The sequence below is a fragment of the Choristoneura fumiferana genome, chromosome 29 (assembly GCF_025370935.1).
Source record: "Choristoneura fumiferana chromosome 29, NRCan_CFum_1, whole genome shotgun sequence".
Lineage (NCBI taxonomy): Eukaryota > Metazoa > Arthropoda > Insecta > Lepidoptera > Tortricidae > Choristoneura > Choristoneura fumiferana.
Window position 1 is genome coordinate 11589143 of NC_133500.1, and position 20878 is coordinate 11610020.

At 36.8% G+C, this 20878-nt stretch overlaps 2 protein-coding genes across 4 annotated transcripts; one reads left to right on the forward strand and one right to left on the reverse strand.

Moving 5' to 3' along the window:
* Positions 1 to 797: 797 nt before the first annotated feature.
* Positions 798 to 2649, reverse strand: LOC141444178 (uncharacterized). Its single transcript, XM_074109644.1, has 2 exons — positions 2301 to 2649; positions 798 to 2095 (listed from the first exon to the last, which is right to left on the reverse strand). Exons 1-2 carry the CDS (start codon positions 2496 to 2498, stop codon positions 878 to 880), a joined length of 1416 nt encoding a protein of 471 aa, XP_073965745.1. The 5' UTR covers positions 2499 to 2649; the 3' UTR covers positions 798 to 877.
* Positions 2650 to 3068: 419 nt separating this feature from the next.
* Positions 3069 to 6044, forward strand: LOC141444177 (uncharacterized). Of its 3 annotated transcripts, none has more exons than XM_074109641.1 (2): positions 3069 to 3397; positions 4245 to 6044. In XM_074109641.1, the coding sequence occupies exons 1-2, from the start codon at positions 3218 to 3220 to the stop codon at positions 5607 to 5609; spliced, it is 1545 nt and encodes a 514-aa protein (XP_073965742.1). In that variant the 5' UTR covers positions 3069 to 3217; the 3' UTR covers positions 5610 to 6044. The 3 variants fall into 3 exon arrangements, with proteins under 3 accessions (XP_073965742.1, XP_073965743.1, XP_073965744.1); XM_074109642.1 differs by having other exon boundaries at positions 3254 to 3338; positions 4245 to 6041; XM_074109643.1 differs by lacking the exon at positions 3069 to 3397 and adding an exon at positions 3408 to 3849 and having other exon boundaries at positions 4245 to 6041.
* The last annotated feature ends 14834 nt before the right edge of the window (positions 6045 to 20878 follow it).

The window sequence follows — 20878 nt, forward strand, 5'->3', positions numbered from 1 at the left end:
CTGTAGTCTTTGCTAGTCATTTTGTCGCTTGTCGCATCTAAAAGGGTGCCAAAGGCATGACTCGCCTGCGGCGCCTAGATGGCAAAGGGCGGCTCTGATTTTACAGTTTGCGCACCCTTGCAGCTAGGTGTAGAGTAGGTTGAAATAGGATACAATAGCTAGCAATGGTGTGGCACCATTACAACTCGATTTACACCAGATTGCCCAAGTTTCCGGGATAGCAGGAACCCACGCGGCGCCTTTGGGTATTTACCATGGTTCACGGTTTGGGAATCCTAAAATTTCGAAGATTTTGTTTTTATGTTAAATCCCTAGGATTAGAGCCATGGACATTATGTACAGCACAGTCAACCAATTTGATCCCTAGGCCACCCACCACAGAACCTTATCATTTACCTTACATACTTTACACGGTTTTTTACTTTATACTTTCCTTTAGACGGTTGGCGGTCCTCTACTGTGCGTTTTTCCAGAAATTTCCTGCCTCGCACAGCAAAACTCTAAAATGAACTATCGCCTGCGGTATTCCCGGACCGATATGACCTTCAAGTTTTCAAGAAAAGAGTGTACTCCTACCTTAAAGGCCGGCAACGCACTTGTGACTCTTCTGGCGTTGCAGGTGTCCATGGGCGACGGTAATCGCTTACCATCAGGCGATCCGCCTGCTCGTTTGCCCCCTATACCATAAAAAAAAAAAAAAACATTTGTATGTCATTTGATAAACATTGTTACAGAGGTGGCCGTGGAGTCAAAGTGGTTAACTATGGACATAAAAGCAGAAGGATAGAAAATCAAAGTTCTTATCACTTGAAGTATATTTGTAAATATAAATACATAAAAAACATAATTCATCACTTCACAATGTCATTTCGATAATTTATAAAGATTCCTGGAGCTTTTTAGAATAAGTCTTTCTATTTACAGTTGATTCCAGCATACTTTTTGACACCGGTACTTCAGGTATATTCCAATCACCATCTTTCTCATGGTGCCTTTTTATGTGCGTCTTCAAGAAATGAGGCGTTACAAACTTTCGAGAGCATATCTCGCACATCAATGTTGGGCCTATGTGTTTGTACTTTATATGCTCGGCTCTTGCTGACGCATTCACAAATCTCTCTGTACAGAGATCGCACTGATAAGGCTTTTCCCCAGTGTGCCGTCTCGTGTGATACAACAAAGCTTCTTTTGATACAAAACGGTTGCCACATATATTACATATAAAATTTTTCTCCTTAGTATGTGTTATCATGTGAACTTTTAAGTAACTCGGAGCTGTGAATTTCTTATTGCAATGGGGACATATGTGGGGTTTACTGTTCCCATGTTCAAATCTGTAGTGAACCCGTAGGCCTCCACTAGTGCTGTAGCGTTTACCACACTCTTTGCAAGAAAATGGTCGCTCAAGGTTTGTTCGATAAGGATGTGGATCTAACAACCCATCAACACATAACTTGACATGTTTCAAATAGAAGTCTTTCGTCGAGTAGCTTTTTCCGCACTTAGGGCATTGGCTCTTATTTGCATGTTTCTCTTCATGAGTTTTGAGCTTGTCGGAGCCCTGACATGACTTCCCGCATTCCTTACAGACGTGGATCTGGTGGGCTCTGTTCTGGTGCTCCATTAGAGCCTCCTCTGTGTTTCTGTATTGTTTACAATCGGGGCATTTGTATTTCGCAATGCATGAGTGGTCTGATAATTCCTGAGTAGTATCAAAAGTCTGGCTGCAAATGTCACAGACAATTGACTTGTGGTTCTGAGCAAAGTGTTCTCTAAGTTCACCGGGACTCCCAAACTCCTTGTCGCATTCTAGACAGCTTACAGTAAGTTCTGCTTTAGATTGTGCAGGCTTCATTGCTGGTTTAATGTCATTATTCATTAGCAGCAGCTCTGATTTATGATCATCTACTACTATGTACAAAGACTGATTTTCATTAGCTTCAAATGAGACATTTAGTGTCTCTAATAAGCTATCAAGAACACTGTTCAGTAGATGAGTGGTTTTATGGTAATTTTCTATGAATTTGAAGGCTCCTAAGGCCTGTTCGACGCAGTCCGTGCACACAGCTTCTAGGCCGGGAACTGCTTCTATATCCTGTAATTAAGTAAAGAATATCAGCCTGACAATTTAACTCTTTTCTCCCATCATTTAAGTTATAACCCCGGCAATCTTAATTTCCGTCGCTTGAATCTTTTAGAGCTATTATCTACTTTAACTGTAATATATACTGAGAAAATTTACATATCAGCAATTCAATCAAAATAAATCAATGTACAAAATGAAACTTCACAATGCATACCTCGTCCCCAAAAAGCCTGGAGAGCAAATCAGATAGAGGTTGTAGCTGCAGCCCTTCGGTTTCGCTGTCCATAGCCACTCCATCTCCAAAACGAACATAATAATTATCGAGACTCTTCAAACATAACCTACAGTGACTGTACTGTTTTCCGTTAGCGATATTTGACACGATTATGTTTATATCTGCTCTGCTAGCCATGGCTTATCCAGTATTTCTTACTTTATGCAATAAAGTACTGTATTATTGTTTTGAATAAAGAAGCAACAAAATTAAATCTGACAAACAGTTCGCGGCTTTAAAACTTTCGTTCAGAATCGATGAAAGATGAAGCTACGACAAACAGAAGGAACATGGCGGTCTGGGAAGCTACTTTTAAATTCGAAAATCGAAGTTAGTGTTGTGCCATCTCTCTCACTCTCGTATTAAATAATATAGGCGTCAAGGGGCGGCAAGATACAAAGTTCGAATTATGCACTTCGTAATAGGCCTACTGTATGTCGTTACTATTTTCGTATCCACAGATAAAGAAAACCTGTCCAAATCGTACAATGAAATTACATATCAAACTTTTTCAATAGTTTAATTTTTTTTTTGAGGAAGATGGAACCAAATACAAAATTTTGTATTTTTTTATCATATTACATAGTTTCAATAAAAGCCATTATTTACAAAAATAAATAATTAACCACAATAAGGACGAAAAAGCAGCTATCCCAGTGACAAATCAGTCCGTCAGTCAATCAATGTCAAATTTGTTCCGTGATCCGTGCCCAAGCCGTGCCATTTGGTCTGGTCTGTCAGGTTATGGAGTTGTAATGTAATGTAAAGAAACAGTAGAAAAATCGTATTCATTTGAGTTAGTAACTAAAAAAATCGTTATTATAAACGAAATAGATTCAAATAGCCCCATTTAAACAATGACGACTTTAAGAAATACTCTTTTTAATTCATTGCTTCGAAAGGAAAACATATGTTGTTTGTGCCTCAATGTAGCAGAACAAAATACAATTCTCATAAGAGATGAAGTGCTTTTGAATGGTAATGATTTTGAATGCAATGTTTTCTCCGAAATTCTTGGATATATCTTAGGGGATGACGTAAGTATCATTGTAAACTTATGAGACTGACTAAGTTGTGTGTACAGTCCTCGAGTCTCATGGATAATATACAAGAAAAGTTTTATTTCATGTGACGTACAGTCACCAGCATTAATATTTGCCACAGCGGAGCGTGCAAAAATATCTGACACGTCCTTCCGGCCCTAGAAATAGAGTCATATCAGATATTTATGCACGCTTGTGTCAGATATTGGTGCTGGTGACTGTACGTTAACTTCTTCGGAGTTCATTCAAACCTAAAGGAAAGATGTAAACCTATGATAAATCTGTCTGTTAGAATTTTTTGCATCTGTTCAAGTTCTTACAGTATAGATGAATTAACAAGAGCTTGGAATTGCATTTATAGTGGTTGTATGGTTCGCATGAAAAGGAAAATAACTTTAGTAGGTATTCACCTGTAGCTTTTTCAACAAATTGGGCAGTGGTAAAAGGTGAATTTAAATTTTTCATTACTTAAGTTCAAAATATATATAACTGTTCAAAATTATTTGCTTACTTTGACTCTCAATCTGACCAAAATTATTTTCTGCCATAGTTTTAAAAACTGTGTAACTTGCAGTTGTACAGGCCCAGAGAGAATTATTAAAAAAAATGGAAGAATACAATAAAATCAGGTGTTAAAATATACTCACAACTTAAATAATATTTAGATTGACACAGATTATTTTGGAATATTCTTCTTCAATATAATTATTAAAAATCTCTGTTTATGCTGATAGTTCAGGAAAAGGGAAGTTTCAAATATAGAATGCCTATAAACACACAATACCACATATGCAATTCCATGCTCTTGGTAATTTATCTATACACTGTATTTCTTTTGCAGGTCCGTGAAATTCCATGCGAGACTGTTTGCAAGCAATGTGCAATGTCAGCGTTGAAAGGCTATACATTTATTAAGAAGTGCAGAGCAAATTTTCAAAGTTTCAATCAAGTTCTTGAAAGTTTGGATAAATGCCTTCAAGATGCATCAGAGCAGATAAATATGTGCAAATCACTATTTGTAGTTTTGGATCCAAATGATGCAGCACAACATTATTATGATTATAAGCGTCCAATAGCAACACAGGCTGTTGCACTGAAAAGATTTAACTCAATCCTCAGTGGTAAAAATTCAAAGCCTAATTTAGAAATTAAGAATGAAGATGATTTTGATGGAAATAGTGAAGACCCACCATTCAATGAAGATGTAATTAAGGTAAAAGAAACTAAAAAGAAAAGAGCTCGAAAAACAGTAAACTTGCCCAGGGAACTTATATTGCATGAAGACAGTCAACCATTGGCATACAAATGCAATGTTTGTTTAAAAACTTTTACAGCCTTGGATTACTTAAGACAGCATTATTTGAGACTTCATGCTCCGAAGACTGTTAAATGCCCTAAGTGTGATCGCAGCTACGGATCCAATGCTCTAATGGAACAACACATTCAGGATTGCCATGACACCAGAGTCTGTTCCATATGTGGTAAAGTCTATAATAACCGACATGCCCTCAAACAGCATGAACTTGGCCATAGGATGAGATATGTTTGCCAAAAGTGTGGTAGAGTCTATAAAAACAAAGATACTTTCAAACAACACATTGGATTTGGTGTGTGTGGTCAAGTCACTAGAAAATCGGCATTTGATGGGCAATTCAAATGCGACATATGCAATAAGCAATATTCTCGTAAAAACACATTGCGGGTTCACATAAAGTTTGAGCATAGTGAGACAGGAACGCCTCATGTTTGCAGCTGGTGTAACAAAAAGTTTAGCTGCCAGAGCAGATTGAAAGCCCACACAGTCAAGCATACACAGGAAAAGAACTTTTCATGCGAAACATGCGGCGGAAAATTTGTTACGAAGGAATCTCTGCTCTATCATACACGCATTCACACAGGAGAACGTCCGTATAAGTGTTCTTACTGTAGTCTTAGTTATCTTTCTTCTTCGCGAAGAGCAGAGCATGTGCGTCGCCATCATAAAGACCCTAATCTATTTTGTGACATTTGTGGCACTAAGTTTAAGACTCGTTCAAGTCTACAGAAGCACAAGCAGAGGCATGGAAATCCTAACAAACAGCCTGCTAGGGTTGACAAGGCTAGACCTCAACTTGAAAAAGCTAAACCTGGGCTTAGGAAGCTATTGATTGATAATTCAAAGAATCCAGACTTTATAATTGGGACTAGTTTCACATTGATTTCTTAGTTGTGGATTTAGAATGAGCTCAGAAAAAATAGAAATCTGATGAAAGAACTATTTACTAAATATATCAAAACTGATGCCATATTCAAGTCTTTTTTCGCCAAAAAAATAGTTGCTTAGAAAGCTGTGTCCCAATTTTATTCCTGGTACCTGGGCGACCGAGCATTGCTCGGGCTAAAACTCTTTAATAAGCGTTTTCCCAGAGATAAGACCAAGCTAGATCGATTTGTCATCCCCAAAAACCTCTACATACCATATTTCATCAAAATCGTTGGAGCCGTTTCCTAGATTCTGATTATATATAATACACAAGAATGGCTCGTTTAAAGGTATTAAATGGATAGATACTTTTATATTAGAGTCTATTATTTTTGTATAAAAGTTTTTATTTGACTAACATTTCATTAAACATTCATGGACATGGCCTGGCCACACTTAATGGCTTTGTTCTCACTACTATAACCAGTATTTAAATACCTATATTATTATGCTATTCTATGTCTCATAATATTTAACAGTGAATCATGTAATAAATAAATTATCTTAAAAAGCGGGACAACATTTTATTATAACCATATCCAAAGAAAATACATAATCATCACAAAAGAGCTGACTTTACCATTTCCAGTCATCAACGCCGAGTAATTTCACCTTGCCTTTAGACAGGACCTCTTCTAAAACGTGCCGAGCATCTATAATGATCTGTCGGAAGTCAAGAAAATAGACAGGATCTGAAATAGGGAAAACCATTTTTTGCAGCGGGAAGCATTAATTCGCTTATTTATTGAACTATCACATGCCAGCAAGCATTCCTTGACCTTAGAGACACCCTATACACTGCTAGAGATGAAAAAATTGATCACATAGATTAATATCTGAGGCTAATGCAATTTCGCTCGCGTAGAAAATTAGATCTGGCAGCTGAATTGAAATTCCTTGGTGGTCTTTATTTACGCCGTATAAGCCGTATGATATAAAGAACATCCGCGCAAACTTTCATACTTCTAGACTTTAGGCGAGATTTCGAGATTTTACATGAATCCCGTGAGAATATTGGGATAAACTTACCTTCTGTTTTATTTGTTTGCTTGTTGTACGCTTTTCGCACTCTACAATCTGTATCTGCAAAATAAAGCTATAAGGATATTAATAGTAGAACTTAGGGGAAATTAATACCGGGCTTTCTCATAGCAACTTGTCATACAAAAAAATATATTTTTATTAGACAGAGATTTCTAATTGTATTAAAGAATCTGCTTTTGATTGATTGTATTCTTGTTTTTTATTTAATCTATTAATTGAAGTTTAAAATAAGTTTAAAGTTACCATTAATAGAAGGGTTTCCAATAAAATAAAACTGAGTTTGAATTTCATGATGCTTGACTTTAAATTTAAACTGATTTAACGTATTGTGTTCTATTTTATGGTATATAATTACTAAATAATTACATGAGGATATCCAATAACTTTTTGCTGGTATCTATTTGAATTAAGCAATATATAAAAAAAAGTGATAAAAATAAAGACAAGTCATAGTTTTTTAAAAATACGCGCTTTGATTAAAAAGAGGATGTATTCAGCAATCGTCTATAATAGCAGCGTATGTATTGTTTACGTTCTATGGCAAGTCCAATGTTGCCAGTTTATGAAATTACATGCAATAACTAAACGCAGCGGTTTTTTTTTCTGTGACGTAGCCAGTCAGTTCGGAAATGTCGTCAGATGGAAGCACTAGACGGTCAGTCTGTTTGTTTATTGGTCGAAAGGTGGCCTTCTTTCTTCAATAGCAAAATGGCCGAATTTCGTAGGAGTACGACAGACGTCCCGGAATCTATGCGTGCATAAACGTGGAATAGTCTTTGTAAATAAACTAAAGTGCTAGTGTCGCGTCCCGTTTAGTGGCAGTGCATGTTGTTCGTCAGTGCTTACGTTGTGCTCCATCAGTTGCAACAAGGTGTTTCAGTGTTTTGTGTCTTGTTTTCACGAGTAATTTCGCCTCGCGGTCTGTTTTTGGATTTATGTTGACTTGATAACGGTTAGTACAATCATTTGACTCATTATTTAGTATTATTTAATTGTTAAAACAACTTTCTAAGAAGTTTCATGCTGCGTGTAAATATTACTTATTTGTTTCGTAAAGTTTTTGACACGTAGCTCTGTCTCTATCTGCTGCGTTGACATTTGTTTGGCGGGAAGGAGATGGGTTGCGACGTTATGTGGTATTGTCATTCCCCTATCCTTATTTCGAAAGTATTGTTATTGTTTTGACTGACCTATTATGAATGCAATGGTGGTTTGAGCGGTAGGAGAGCAAGAGGTCGCGGGGAGTAATTAAAATTGACCCTTTGTTAATAGGCGTGATATAACTCCGCGTAGGCAGCGGGTCTCTAGCGGTGTCAGTGACATCATGCTTGCGTATTTTAGGAGTAGAATACACTTTTCCGCGACAGTCTCGCACAAGCCTTTAGTTATCAGAGGATGGAGCAATAAATAGATTACGGCTGTTGAGAATGACTTGTGTTCATTGGATGATGCATGAGTTATGCTGCAATTGTTAGCATGATGTTATTACTTTCCTTTTCCTTCTTATGTGGGTACTACAAAGCAGATTGAATTAAGGTTGCTTTGAAGAAAAATTTATCTAAATATCCTTTTAATTACTTTATATTTCAAGTAATTTAAGGTCATTTTAATCTAAGAGATACTAAAGATGACTATGATCTATAACCATACTTTTCTTAAACATTGGAAATAAATGTTATCATTTAAAACATTGCTCCTATTTTGTGGACAGTCTTCTATCTGCTTGTTTTCAGATGAAAATGTTTCCCTAGTAGCTAATCCTCCTAATTCGTCAAAATATTCAGTAGATAAATGCTATATTACATTTTAATTTGTTCAAACATACATGGCAGCTCAATAAATTTTTCATTTTATTATTGTTTTTAAAGAAATCAGGAGAGAGACTATATTGCATACAGTCCAGATGTTGGCCCTGGTCTTTTCTAAAGCAATGCACAAATTGAGTTGAAAATCTATCATTTTTCATGACCCAAATTTCCTACTAGCAAGTAATTACCACATGGGTTGACCTTTTATGATTTTTACTAGCTTTTGCCCATGTGGAATTCGGTTATCGCGCACTGTTCCCTCGGGATCTGTGCATTTTTCCAGGATATAAAGTAGCCTATGTCACTCTCTGGCCCATAAACTGCCAAAACTTACTTTACTTACTTTTCCTGAAAGACGGACTAACATACAAACACATAAACACACACACTTTCGCATTTATAATATTAAAGTAAAATAAAGTATGGATTTATTAATCTTAGATATTAAAGCTTTGAAGTCTGTTAAAAAAAAAGATGTCTAATGAAGCCATTGCTGAATGTTTTTTATCACAGCAATCCCAATAATCTAATATCTGTCAAGTTGATCAAGAATTTGATCAAAGAAATTTGAAGACTAGGCAATGTGAACCATGAATTTATTTTGCAAACTATATTATTTTTCTGATGTGATATTTGCATAGAGAGAGCTGTATGTATTTCAATTCAACCATACATAAACTTCTGAGATTTGTATGAAATTTGACAGACAAATACATACCATCTCCTAGATTATGAGATACTTAACCCCTCGTAGGTGGGAACTAAAAAAAGTACATAATTCTAGTCTCATCTTTTTTAATAAGCACAAATTCTGCTGATTTAAAAAATAATACAAAAAGATAGCCTTCAATTTGGCATGGATCTATGCCTTTGATTTGTACATCGCATATGGATCTTGTTAGTACAGTTTACAGCCTAAGTGTACGAGGGGTTAATATGTTTTATTCATGGGGTTCTGAAATGTTTATTTACAAACCCCTTTGCAAGTTGTTGTATAATCTATGGTTCCGAATTTGATTGACTCTCTGATCTATGATATATCAAGATGGTGACATAATCTTGCTCTGTAAACTGATGAATAAATAAAACTCATTAAATATAAATACCACAAAATGGACTTCGGCGGCGTGGCAGACCCAGGCGTCGATGGCGGGACGATCTGGACGCCTTTTTTCGCAGCTGGTCAGAGATCGCCCAAGAAAGGGTAGAATGGAGGACATGGGGGGAGGCCTTTGCCCAGCAGTGGGACACCTCTACAGGCTTCTAAATAATAATAAATATAAGTAAATAAAGTCTTATTAATACACAAGTCATTGTTACTTGCAGAACTGAACATCCAATAAGGTCTCCTACAAATATCACTCATTAACCAAATGAATTTTATACGGATATAAATTTGTAGAATCCTAAAAATGTGTAAGAAACACCAGAGTTCCTTGAGTGGTGTCATAAAAAAATATCTATGCATAGTTGCAAGTAATAGGTATATATGGTAATATCTAGATTTTAAGAACACATTATTTGACACCTTAATAATATAAATACTGATTTATAACTAGTATGAAAATTGTCTGTTATGAATGTTGTTGTTTTTTAGAAAAATATAATGCTGTCCATTGGAGGTCAATTTTGCCAGTGTCTAGTAGGTTTTGCCGTTGTATGGTAAAAAAAAACTAGAAAACGAAATATGCGATGTAATAAATTATTTTGTGCTCTGTTATGTTATGAAATGTATATGTAATAATGTCACGAATCAATGTTTTTTCTTTCTTTTCTTTCAAAAATGACATAAGTATACTATGTAACTTGTATTGTATGGTCAAAATGTTTGGTTCCCCCTTTTTTTTTTATTCGACTGGATGGCAAACATGCAAGTGGGTTTCCTGATGGTAAAAGATCACCACCGCCCATAGACATCTGCAACACCAGGGGTATTGCCTACCTAGAGGCCTAAGATGGGATACCTCAAGTGCCAGTAATTTCACTGGCTGTCACTATTTACTTTTTTAACTATAACCATAAAGATACTATGTTTGCAAGCAAACTATTGTATTTAAAATGGGGATAAAGAATTTAATTTACAAGTAGCTTGAGCTGCTACAAAAGAGATATTTATGATAATGACATAACCGCAATACACACACAGAAGCATGTCATGTTGCAATGACTTCACCTCACTTCACCTTGTGCAGTTTCTAATTGTTTCATACCTGCTATGATTGCTCTAAGTGCATAACATTCATGTTTTGCATGTATGCATGGCCAAATGACGTATCTGGAAGGATCTTGGCTGTAGTGGATTTGAAATTAAATTAGTGTTTTTTGCTAATTTTAAAAAGTAATAAAAACGGTTCTGTTTTCATAAAAAAAACAATATTTTTATTATTGTGTTTTAACAAAATAAAATACACATTATGCAACATCTAATTTGTAACACTTCAGGTAACTTCAACTTCAACTTTTTTGCTTAATGGCAACCGGTCGCTTTAGGTTAGCAACCATTACTGCCAATGACACCTGACAGCAGCAAAGTATACATGTGTCTGACCGGTTAATAAAGGTTTTTTCTAAACGGGGGTTGTATTTTAGTAGCGAGTTTGTTGTGTACCTAGAATAGACATACACAAAACACTTCAGGTACTAAGCAACTGGTCTGGTAGCAAAGATAATGGGTGGGCTGCAAAGAGTTTAAATGATATTATGTCAAAACTGACTGGAACAAGTGTAGCTCGGACACAAATTACGCGAACAATACGGCATTTGACTATTTTTTATTTAATTTATAAACCAAAGATTGTCAATGCATGTTATGGAATTGAAAAAAAAAGAAATTTTTAAAGATACCTTACCATACCACATAACAGCATTATAATTTAATGGTTTGAATTTCAAGATTAGACAAGGAAAGAATACTAGTATGTGACTCACACGCAAATAGCGCCTTGCATACTGCATAGAGAAAATCATTTTAGAAAGGTCTTTAATCAATTTTCAACCACTCATTTACACACTTTTTCTTCTTCATTAAACTTCGGCTGATATATATAGGAGATAATGGAAAATTCAGGATTTGTCAAATACCAGTTTGGTTAATTGTCTGTCAAGGAATTTTTAACCAGGTAAGTAGTTAAGTATTATGATCTTGAACTCCACTCCTCTGTTCTAATAATTCTCTTAAACAGTTCCTTCATATTTGTGTTTGTACACATTTATATCTCGAAGCAAACAACAATTATGATCATTAAATAATATCTAATTACTGCGTAATTTTACACTAATTAGTTATCTAACTGGCGACTATGGCCATTTGCATTTTCGCAACTGACTGACCTGCTGTTTAGTGAGTGGGCAACTGGCTAGGTATATTATTATAAACCTAGTAGGTAAGGCGTGTCACTCGTTCATATTAATGGCTAGATAAATTTATAAGTAACTAGCTTTTGCCCGCGGCTTCGCCCGCGTGGAATTCGTTTATCGCGCGCTGTTCCCTCGGGAACTGCATTTTTCCGGGATAAAAAGTAGCCTATGTCACTCTCTGGCCCATAAACTATTACTATGCCAAAAATCAGGTCGATGCGTCGCTCCGTTTCGACGTGAAAGACGGACAAACATACACAAAAAACACACACACTTTCGCATTTATAATATTATTATTAGTATGGATTTCCCATACTTGACCGAACAACATACAAGAGAGCAATAACCAACATAAAGTTGGAAAACCCCTGACACTGTCACTTCAAAGTTCAATATCTCAAAAATGGCTTAACCGATTTTGATAAAACATGTCTAAGAAAAGAACCATCGCTAGAAAACCTGCTTTCATTTAAAGAAAACTGCATTCAAATCGGTTCACCCGTTTAAGAGCTACGGTGCCACAGACAGACACACAGACACACAGCGGTCAAATTTATAACACCCCTCTTAATGTGTCGGAGGTTAAAAAAATTGCTTCAAAACGGATTAAGTTTCAGAGGCTGTATTGTTTAAAGCGCTGAAACGATCACATTCCCCTTCTCTTTCTTTCTACCCACATCCTATAGGTACCGTTTGACAGAAATCAGTGGTAAGAGTTGAAGTGAATGATTACACACAGTTATGTGAAGAACTGATTGAACAAAAGGATAATAAATGAATTTAATTAGGGAATGTCAAAATTCCGCTGTCATTACATGGCATGTTGTGTGCGTGACCTCAACTCTGGTGGCACTACCTAGAAAAACGCGATCGGCTGTCAAACGCACGTTCCTATAACGCTCGTCAATGGTGCGTTTAAAAACGCAGTGTGCAAGAGAATTCAGCTCAAAAGTCTCAAAACTATGTTTTTGTTAAATGTAAGCAATTTTAGAACAAAAGCATTAATCTCATTTTAATTATCAATAATTTATCCAAGTATGTCAACCATTGCGTTATTCATAATTCCTAAGACATTTAAACAAAGAAAATGATCATTTGAATCGCAACAAAGAGCCATAAATATAAATAATCTACCTCTGAAATGTTGATTTAATACCTTGTATTTATAAGAATAGAGTATAAGTCTGGCAAACCAAGGGAGTGGGAAATATTGAGTATGCGCAGCGTTACCGGCCGTTACGGTCCCGTGACAAAGTGGAAATCTTATTATAATAAACTCTCAATTATGCGTAAGGGTCTGAATATCGTGAATGCGAACTTTCTCGCTTGCAACTGTGGAATAAGTAATGAGGTCGACCAATCCGCATTAGGCCTGAGTGGGAACTGCGGCCCAAGCCCTCTCGTTCTGAGGGGAGGCCTGTGTTCTGCAGTGGGACGTATATAGGCCGATGAGATGAATGAATTAGTTTAGGGAATACTTTTTAGCCTGTTAATTATGTTATAGTGTTGTGTTAATATGTTGAGTTGGCCTCCCATCTCTACCCTAAGCCAATAGAATACCTGAGTCAAAATATCAAAAAAAGTTGAAAAAACCCCTGACTTTGTCACTTCAAAGTTCAATATCTCAAAAACGGCTGAACCGATTTTGATAAACCATGTCTAAGAACCATCGCTTGAAAACCTGTTTTAAAATAAAAACACCGCATTCAAATCGGTCCACCCGTTTAAGAGCTACGGTGCCACAGACAGACAGACAGACATACTGACACACAGACACACATAGCGGGCAAACTTATAACACCCCTCTTTTTGCGTCGGGGGTTAAAAAGGTGACAAATAATGTATGAACAGTTCGAATGAAAGGAAAGCCCTGTCATATTCACTATGTTATGTTATGTTATCTGTACAATACTAGTCTTTTTACTTTGACCTAGAGATCGTTACTTAGTTCCCTAATTGTAGAGTTTCTCACTGAAAACTTGGATTTGATTAATATTATCCTAACGTTATTAGATAACTGATTACACATTCACAATGGCTTTACAAAATATTCAATGCTCTTTTAGACTAATTTGAAAAAGGAGAACTATTCAAATGCTCTTGTTTGCCCCGGTGTCAAGTTGGGGTATCACTTCATTCACGAATGCTGAGGTCGATGGCCTTAGCAAGGCTTAGTGATTGTCATTTAAAGGTCACTCGGACTTTAATCGTGTAGGTATTCGATAAAAAGATTGCAAGAAGAATGCAGCGCTTGTCACTATCGGCGAGTTCAAAAGTGCCTAGTCAAATGAAGCGTGTGTTGTACGTGTTTAAATTATCTACAGGATAACTGTTTTAAAAAATATTTGGTATACATCGTTCCCGCTACTGCAATTGAAATAACTATACCTCTATTTATAGTAAAATTTTGCTCAGTTCAGTGTTTGGTTGTAACCCTCAATGATATCAAGTACCGGATAAAATATTACTTTGGTTAAGTTTCGTGACACAGGGACATACATGCTACTCAATCGTCTGCATCGGCAATGGTCAAGAAATAGGTCACACGCGATCGAAAGGCCAAAGAATTGGCCACGCATTACGTAGGCTGCCGGTTGAACGTCCTAATACTCATGTCTAATATAAGAGAGAGCTCTTTATTAGTTAAGTAGGTATTATTACGGTCCCTGGAGACATAATGGACGGTTGCGGTCGGCCCTCGGCGGCCGCGTGTCCGATTTCATTCATGACCCTAACCACGCACGCTAGGAAGTTAATTAAACTTAATTGCTTGACACCAGCCCAGCCGCATGCCTGTTTGTCACTGACACTGACGAAGTGTAGTTAGTGTAAAGAAAGATGGTATGGTATTTGATGATTGTCTGATTGTACCGCTCGACACTGTTGATTTAGAGGTGAAAAAGTAGATGAGAAAGATACGCAGAAATCGCATGGCCTGCATTTTAAGAGTTCTCCACGCAGCGTTAGGTGGAATGCTTGAAGAGGGAAAAAATATCAATTTACACACCATTCCTTGTCTACGTCAAAGATATGCACTGCATTTACACTCATTTATAGTTAAGAGTAGTTTAATTGTGCTCCTATTTTAGCACTAGCAAGATCGGCGACACGACGGGACTGTAGTAAAAACACTTAACTTTAGCCCTGAAAACAAAATATTTTTTCAAATAACTGCAAATTAGATTTTTAATTTTTTAGACTTGGAAACTAATAAATAGTTAGTCCATTGAGATGGCAAATGTGATGTCACAGCCATACAAAATCTATGCGAGAATCGTGTTTTGAAAGCTCATAGAAAGTACGTTAATTGATTGGTGTTATCAATACTCATACTCGTGTTTAGCTAAAACCTAAATGTGTTTAGCAGCCTATATTAGTGTCTCAGTCGCTTCGCTTTTGAATTACGTAAAACAAACGCCATCGAACTTTAATTAGCTTTAGTTTTGCATCAAGAACTTAGATGTTCTATACCTTGTCTTTTTTGTAATTTGAATTGAACGAGTAACCATCATTAACATAATGTCTCAAGTTAAAACAAGTAGTAGCCTCTGTGAAGGAGCCGTGAAGGGCGGCGCTGGTTTCTACCCGAGGTAACCAACCGTTCCACCAGCACTTAACGTGCCTATTGTCTTAACAATTTGCTGTTTTGTGTTATACGGTTTGATTAATCACGTCTATTGTTCCCGCGGTGCTCTAATTAGTTTAAATAGAAGTGCGATTTGTGAAAATTTGATGAGATTTGACTCCGTTGTTTTCGTTGTTTCTTGGAATTCTAGTTGTATGGGGTAAGAAAGAATGAAGACTTATTTTTAAGGCAGACGTTTTCAAGGCAAATGTGTCACCTGATAGTTGGCACTATCACTCCTAACCATCTGCTACATCAGATGATTGCAGATCCACTGCTAGCCTGAAGGACTAAGATTGATTATGATTACCACATGTGTCTAGGTGTGAAATTTCTGCAACTTTTGTCATACTGACAATTGAAATCTGAAGTTAAGGTTCTAAATTAAATTTTGTATCATGCATGCCCATGTTACGGAATCAATATTAGTTAAGTCGAAGAGGATTTTTTGGGTTCTGTTCTGTCTCCAGAGGGGTCCTAATAGGTACCTTTTACTAAAGTTCTGCACTCTGTCCGTCATAACATACGGCTGTAGCTTCAGAACCGCAATATAGAGACAGTTGAAATTTTTACAAAGAGATGTCTAATCTAGCTGCCATATATGGTCGTCAAAATATGATCGTGTAAAAGCCTCTTCGGAAATGGAATGTAAGAGCGTTACTCTGAATGCGGCTCACTATTAAATCAGACTCTAGTTCTCGTTAATTGATTATACTTGATTGAATTGAATAGCTTTTTCCGTAAATATAACAACAATTCAATTTAAATCTCGTTTGACATTCTTTCTCTAATCGATCGATCCCTTTAGGGAATGAAAATATTTGACTTCGTAATTGAGTTTTCCACCTACGCTGCTGCTGTTGGGTCTGTTTATTATTTATAGTAACTTTGTTTTTTTTTTTAATATATCAGCGTAAATAGTAACTGAACTCTTGAGTGAGATAGTGACAAGTCACGAACCCTCTCGTGAACTACATTATTCAAATAGTTAGTGACCTGTTGCTGCTGAGCTTTCATTCGGGCAATGCTTATTTACCATTTACTGTCGTCTTCATTTCTTCGTTTCCATACTAGTTGGTTGACCTGTGGATAATAATATAATTAGGATTATCTATTGCTTCATTGCTCCATTATTTCATTAGTCACATGTTTGCGATCCCCGCCCACTTGCCACACTCATAATTAGAAAACTATAAACTCTGACAGCGTCACGCCTGACCACCGGACTGCGCAAGACATAAATCCGTAATTAAATTTGATGTGTACGCAAATAGTTGGCTTTGTAGTCGAAAACGCATCAATTAGGGAGCGGCACCGATGGCCGGTGTCGGTGTGCAACCGGCAGCGGCTGCCTCTCACACCGTAAAACCAAACCTGCAAGAAAAATTGTGCAGACTGTATTACATTGTGAGGCGTGAGGCCAAGGAATTTTGAAATAGTCAATCGAGCGCCTCAATGTAATGAACTTGCCTGATATTTCTTGCAGCCTGCAAGTTACAGGTCTAAACTGGGTAATACTAATTGCCGAACGCCAGCTGCGGTACAGCAGTTGTAGTACAGTAAGCCTTCATGATAGCCCCATCGTTTTCGCTAACGCCTAGGTACTGGTTAAAATTGAAAGGGTATCTTGAAATTGCCCAACAAATAGCAAAATTTTGGACTAAATCCCTCGTGTCCTTGTAAAAAACTGACTTAAAAACCAACCTGAATTCTATAGTATTTTTTATAAAACGTCTTATCTAGGTTTTGGCGATTACAAAACGGTCTAAAACAATAACCAGTCCAACTTTAATGTCAAACAGAACTAAGTAAAACCGGCAGTAAAGCTCCAAGCAACATTGCGCGCTGTAACGAGATCCTCCGAATGTTTACCAACATAATCGTAAACAATTATGACTATCAAGCTTCAAGCCGATTGTGAAACACTTAGCCATTGGATTTGGAACTTTTCGTGAATGGATTAAAGCTTGATGGCGATTTACAGTCTAGTATGTGAATGTCGAGCCAAGAATTGATTTAGTAAGCTTTGTGAGTGAAGTTTGTATGTTGCTCGTAAAATTAGGGAAATATTAGCTGTTTGTAGCGCGCTCGCTTGGTTCTCTTGGAGGAATTGGTTGAAGCATTAGTTCTGTTGTTTAAAATATTTAATGTCATGTGTAGTTCTTTCTACCAAGCAAGAAGAAAAAACTCAAAAAATCAACTTGGCAACAAGTCAAAGTGCAATTAGTGCCAGTTGCTCCAAGTTACTATAGCGGTAATCATTGTCAAATCTCCGGTTAAGAAAATTTTTGGTTGCAGAAATTCAATTAACCGCAGATTTGATGGTTGGATTGACAGGCATGTTAACGGCAACCAAAAAAAAAAAAAAAAACTGTTTTTGCAAGATACAAATCTAAACGAAACCAACACCAAAGCTATTTGAAGTTTTTTGAATTTGTTTTGTTGTCATCGTCATTTATTTTGTTTACTTATTTTGTATTATTTACTCGAAAGTTAGTTCCAGATTCAGATGATTAAAACAATTAATGGAAGAAAATATTTATTTATTCGATTTTTTTGGGAACTGCAGCTCTTAATGCTAGCCGTAAATTGCTGCTTTTATCCCAACCGAACATATGATAGAATTCTAACCTTCGATATCGGATTGCATAAAAACAACCAAGCCTGCAACTAAGCTCCTCCGCCTTATTCAGACGATGGCGACCGGTCAGACGACTCTACTCTACAGTGACCTAAACTGACGCAAGCGGTGACGTCTATCGCAAAGGTGATCTGCCCGAATAAGATGTCACCTTTGATAAAAAAAAAAGATAAATTAGCTTCTGTGTTTAAGAAGATTATACAATTGACCGCTGTACGCATATAGTCCTCGAAAACCTTAAAGTAAAAAGGATGTAATATCAAGTTTACCGGAGCTGTCCTTTTTATACTGGGCTTTGTCGAGCCAATGTTCATATTACTACTGCGTGAAATAAGTAAAACAAACTAAATCATCATAGTTTGTTGACTAGAAGTGTTGAAGTAGATTCAGCAGTGGAAAGGTTTGAGCTATTAATTACTAAGTAAAAAATCAAGCCAGTGATGTAGAAAACCACGTGGAATCGATTGCAATTATTACAATTCCAATAACTGCAATTGCACTCAGTTATTACCGAGCTTGTTGACTGTCTCCTGTGGCAGGATAGATCTGCCTTTACTAGCCAATGAAACTAATGAATGAGAATGGTAAAGTCGAGTGCTTTTATGATTGATATTTTCCTTCGTTAGCAGGTTTTCAAATTCCCTTCTAATCAAATTAAATGTAAAACTTAATATCATCACTTTATTAATATCTTTACTTAATATCCGTTTGTTAATCGAAATATGAAATCACAAATAAAATCGAGACGAGATGAATCTGTTCTGTTCTGAGCCGGGCACGGCTCGTCACGGAGAATAAGCACATGGAATAAAGTTGATGGGACTATGAAGGAACATTTTTTTAATTTCCGAGTATCGATAAACCATAATGAAGATAAATTTTCTCTCAAAAGAAGTAATGATGCGTACTACATTTTCTGGAACCAATGACTGGATGTGACGGGCAAAAGTCCTCTAATTTAAAACTTGACCCCGCTTGCATATAATTCGTTTCTTGCTTAATCGTTAAAGCTTGATTAACTATCTGATATACTGTTGGTCGTGTGCCGTATTACTCGTATTCGCTTGGCCTACATCCATCGATTTTGGATTCCGATTGCGGTGGTTTTTAGAAACGCATTCTATTTGTGTAAGATCACATACTCATAACAGGACTCAAATTCAGATAAGAGACATGGAATTTCGGTGTTGGATTTATTGCTAACATCAATTAAGCGGACCCATCATCAATATGAGGAACGTTGTTCTTGTCATCTTAGTTCTTACTAATCATAACCTCTTCATTGTCACCTATTTGATCCTCCAGGGCGATGTTAATTCTTGGCCTATTTCTGGTGACTTCTCTTTCTCTGATTCTGTCTATTACATCATAATTATCATGTCCTCGACCATTTTCTTACGTCTGTCAATGTCAGCACAAAACAAACTGTGACAAACTGAAACAATAATTACCTCACCGCTACAGGTGCATCCTATGGCCTCTGAAATTCACAGCTTCCTCATTTAGGCGGCCAGCAGATATTTACATAACACACATTAACTGTTAGCGGGAACTGCGGAAAGGTCAATTCAATTGACATGTTCTCCACGGTTGCTCACATGATTATAACATTTTACTATTGGTTTTCGTTGTTGCCTTCTGTGAGTTATTGAAAATTAAAATTTTGATTGATTATTCGTACTAGGTATTTGTTTTGTCTAATATGGTTTCGTCTTCACGAATGTTTAGTTATGTAAGAGTGTTAGTATTAAGTCGGAACACGGTAAATGACTGCTAAAAAAAATTGTAGACAAAGATCAGAAATAAAAATAAAGCTCGTGGCATTATCAAAGGTTCACCTTCCCCAAGAAACATTACAGTCGTCTGGAGAGGTTGTTAGTCGGGTGCTTGAAAGATTCTAAGTATTTTGGGAGGCTGTATGAGACAAGGACACTTGGGATGATAATTGTGGAAAAACTGGATATTTCAAAGGCGTCGTGAAAACGGGAATGATTTGCTTTTTGGCGCCCTCGCCCCTCATGTTAGTTGTTTAATCTTTATTGTAATTAGGGTCTCTTTCAACATACTCATTGATATGCCATCTCTGTTTGTTTTGTATCTCTTAACACAACTAGGACTTATGACGCTAACAAACTAGTAATTAATAATTACCTCGACGTTTCGGCTACATTGCAGTGGTCACGAGTAGACAAGTCGAGTGTTTTGTCCATATATATATGTCGGCGGCCGATCGTAAAATACCAGATCACGAAATTCCTAGGCATATCGTGAAATATCGCCATTTCATGAATTGGCTAAGGGGACATTCAGCATATCGTTCAAAACTCACCGTTTAACGATTTCCTTAGTGACGTTTAGGCAGACCATGAAATTCCTAGGCATATCATGAAAAGCCTCCATTTCATGATTTGGCCAGTTTAGGCAGATCATGAAATTCCTAGGCATATCATGAAACGCTGCCATATTGGTCGTCCTGGCACTTCGCCGGCCGCTGCCGCGGCACGCTCGCTTCGCTCGCTCGGCTCGTGCGTTGTGGTCACAATTCATACTAACAACTCCTCGCATCGCTCGTCGTACCTAAATTTTCTTTTTTTTCGGCACATCACGATGTGCCCGGTATAGAGAAATCGCCATTTCATGATATGCCTAGGAATTTCGTGATCGGGCGCCGAAAGAAACATGAAAATCAATTAATGTTGAAGCGGACCCTTAATATCTTAAGTGGCTTAAAATAGTAGGTTTCATCGCGTCAACGTAT

Coding starts and splice junctions, on each gene's coding strand:
- LOC141444178 (XM_074109644.1), bottom strand. CDS start 2,498: ATGGCTAGCAGAGCAGATATAAACATAATCGTGTCAAATATCGCTAAC. Junction 2,096..2,300: donor CCAGGCTTTTTGGGGACGAG/GTATGCATTGTG, acceptor ACTTAATTACAG/GATATAGAAGCAGTTCCCGG.
- LOC141444177 (XM_074109641.1), top strand. CDS start 3,218: ATGACGACTTTAAGAAATACTCTTTTTAATTCATTGCTTCGAAAGGAA. Junction 3,398..4,244: donor GATATATCTTAGGGGATGAC/GTAAGTATCATT, acceptor TTTCTTTTGCAG/GTCCGTGAAATTCCATGCGA.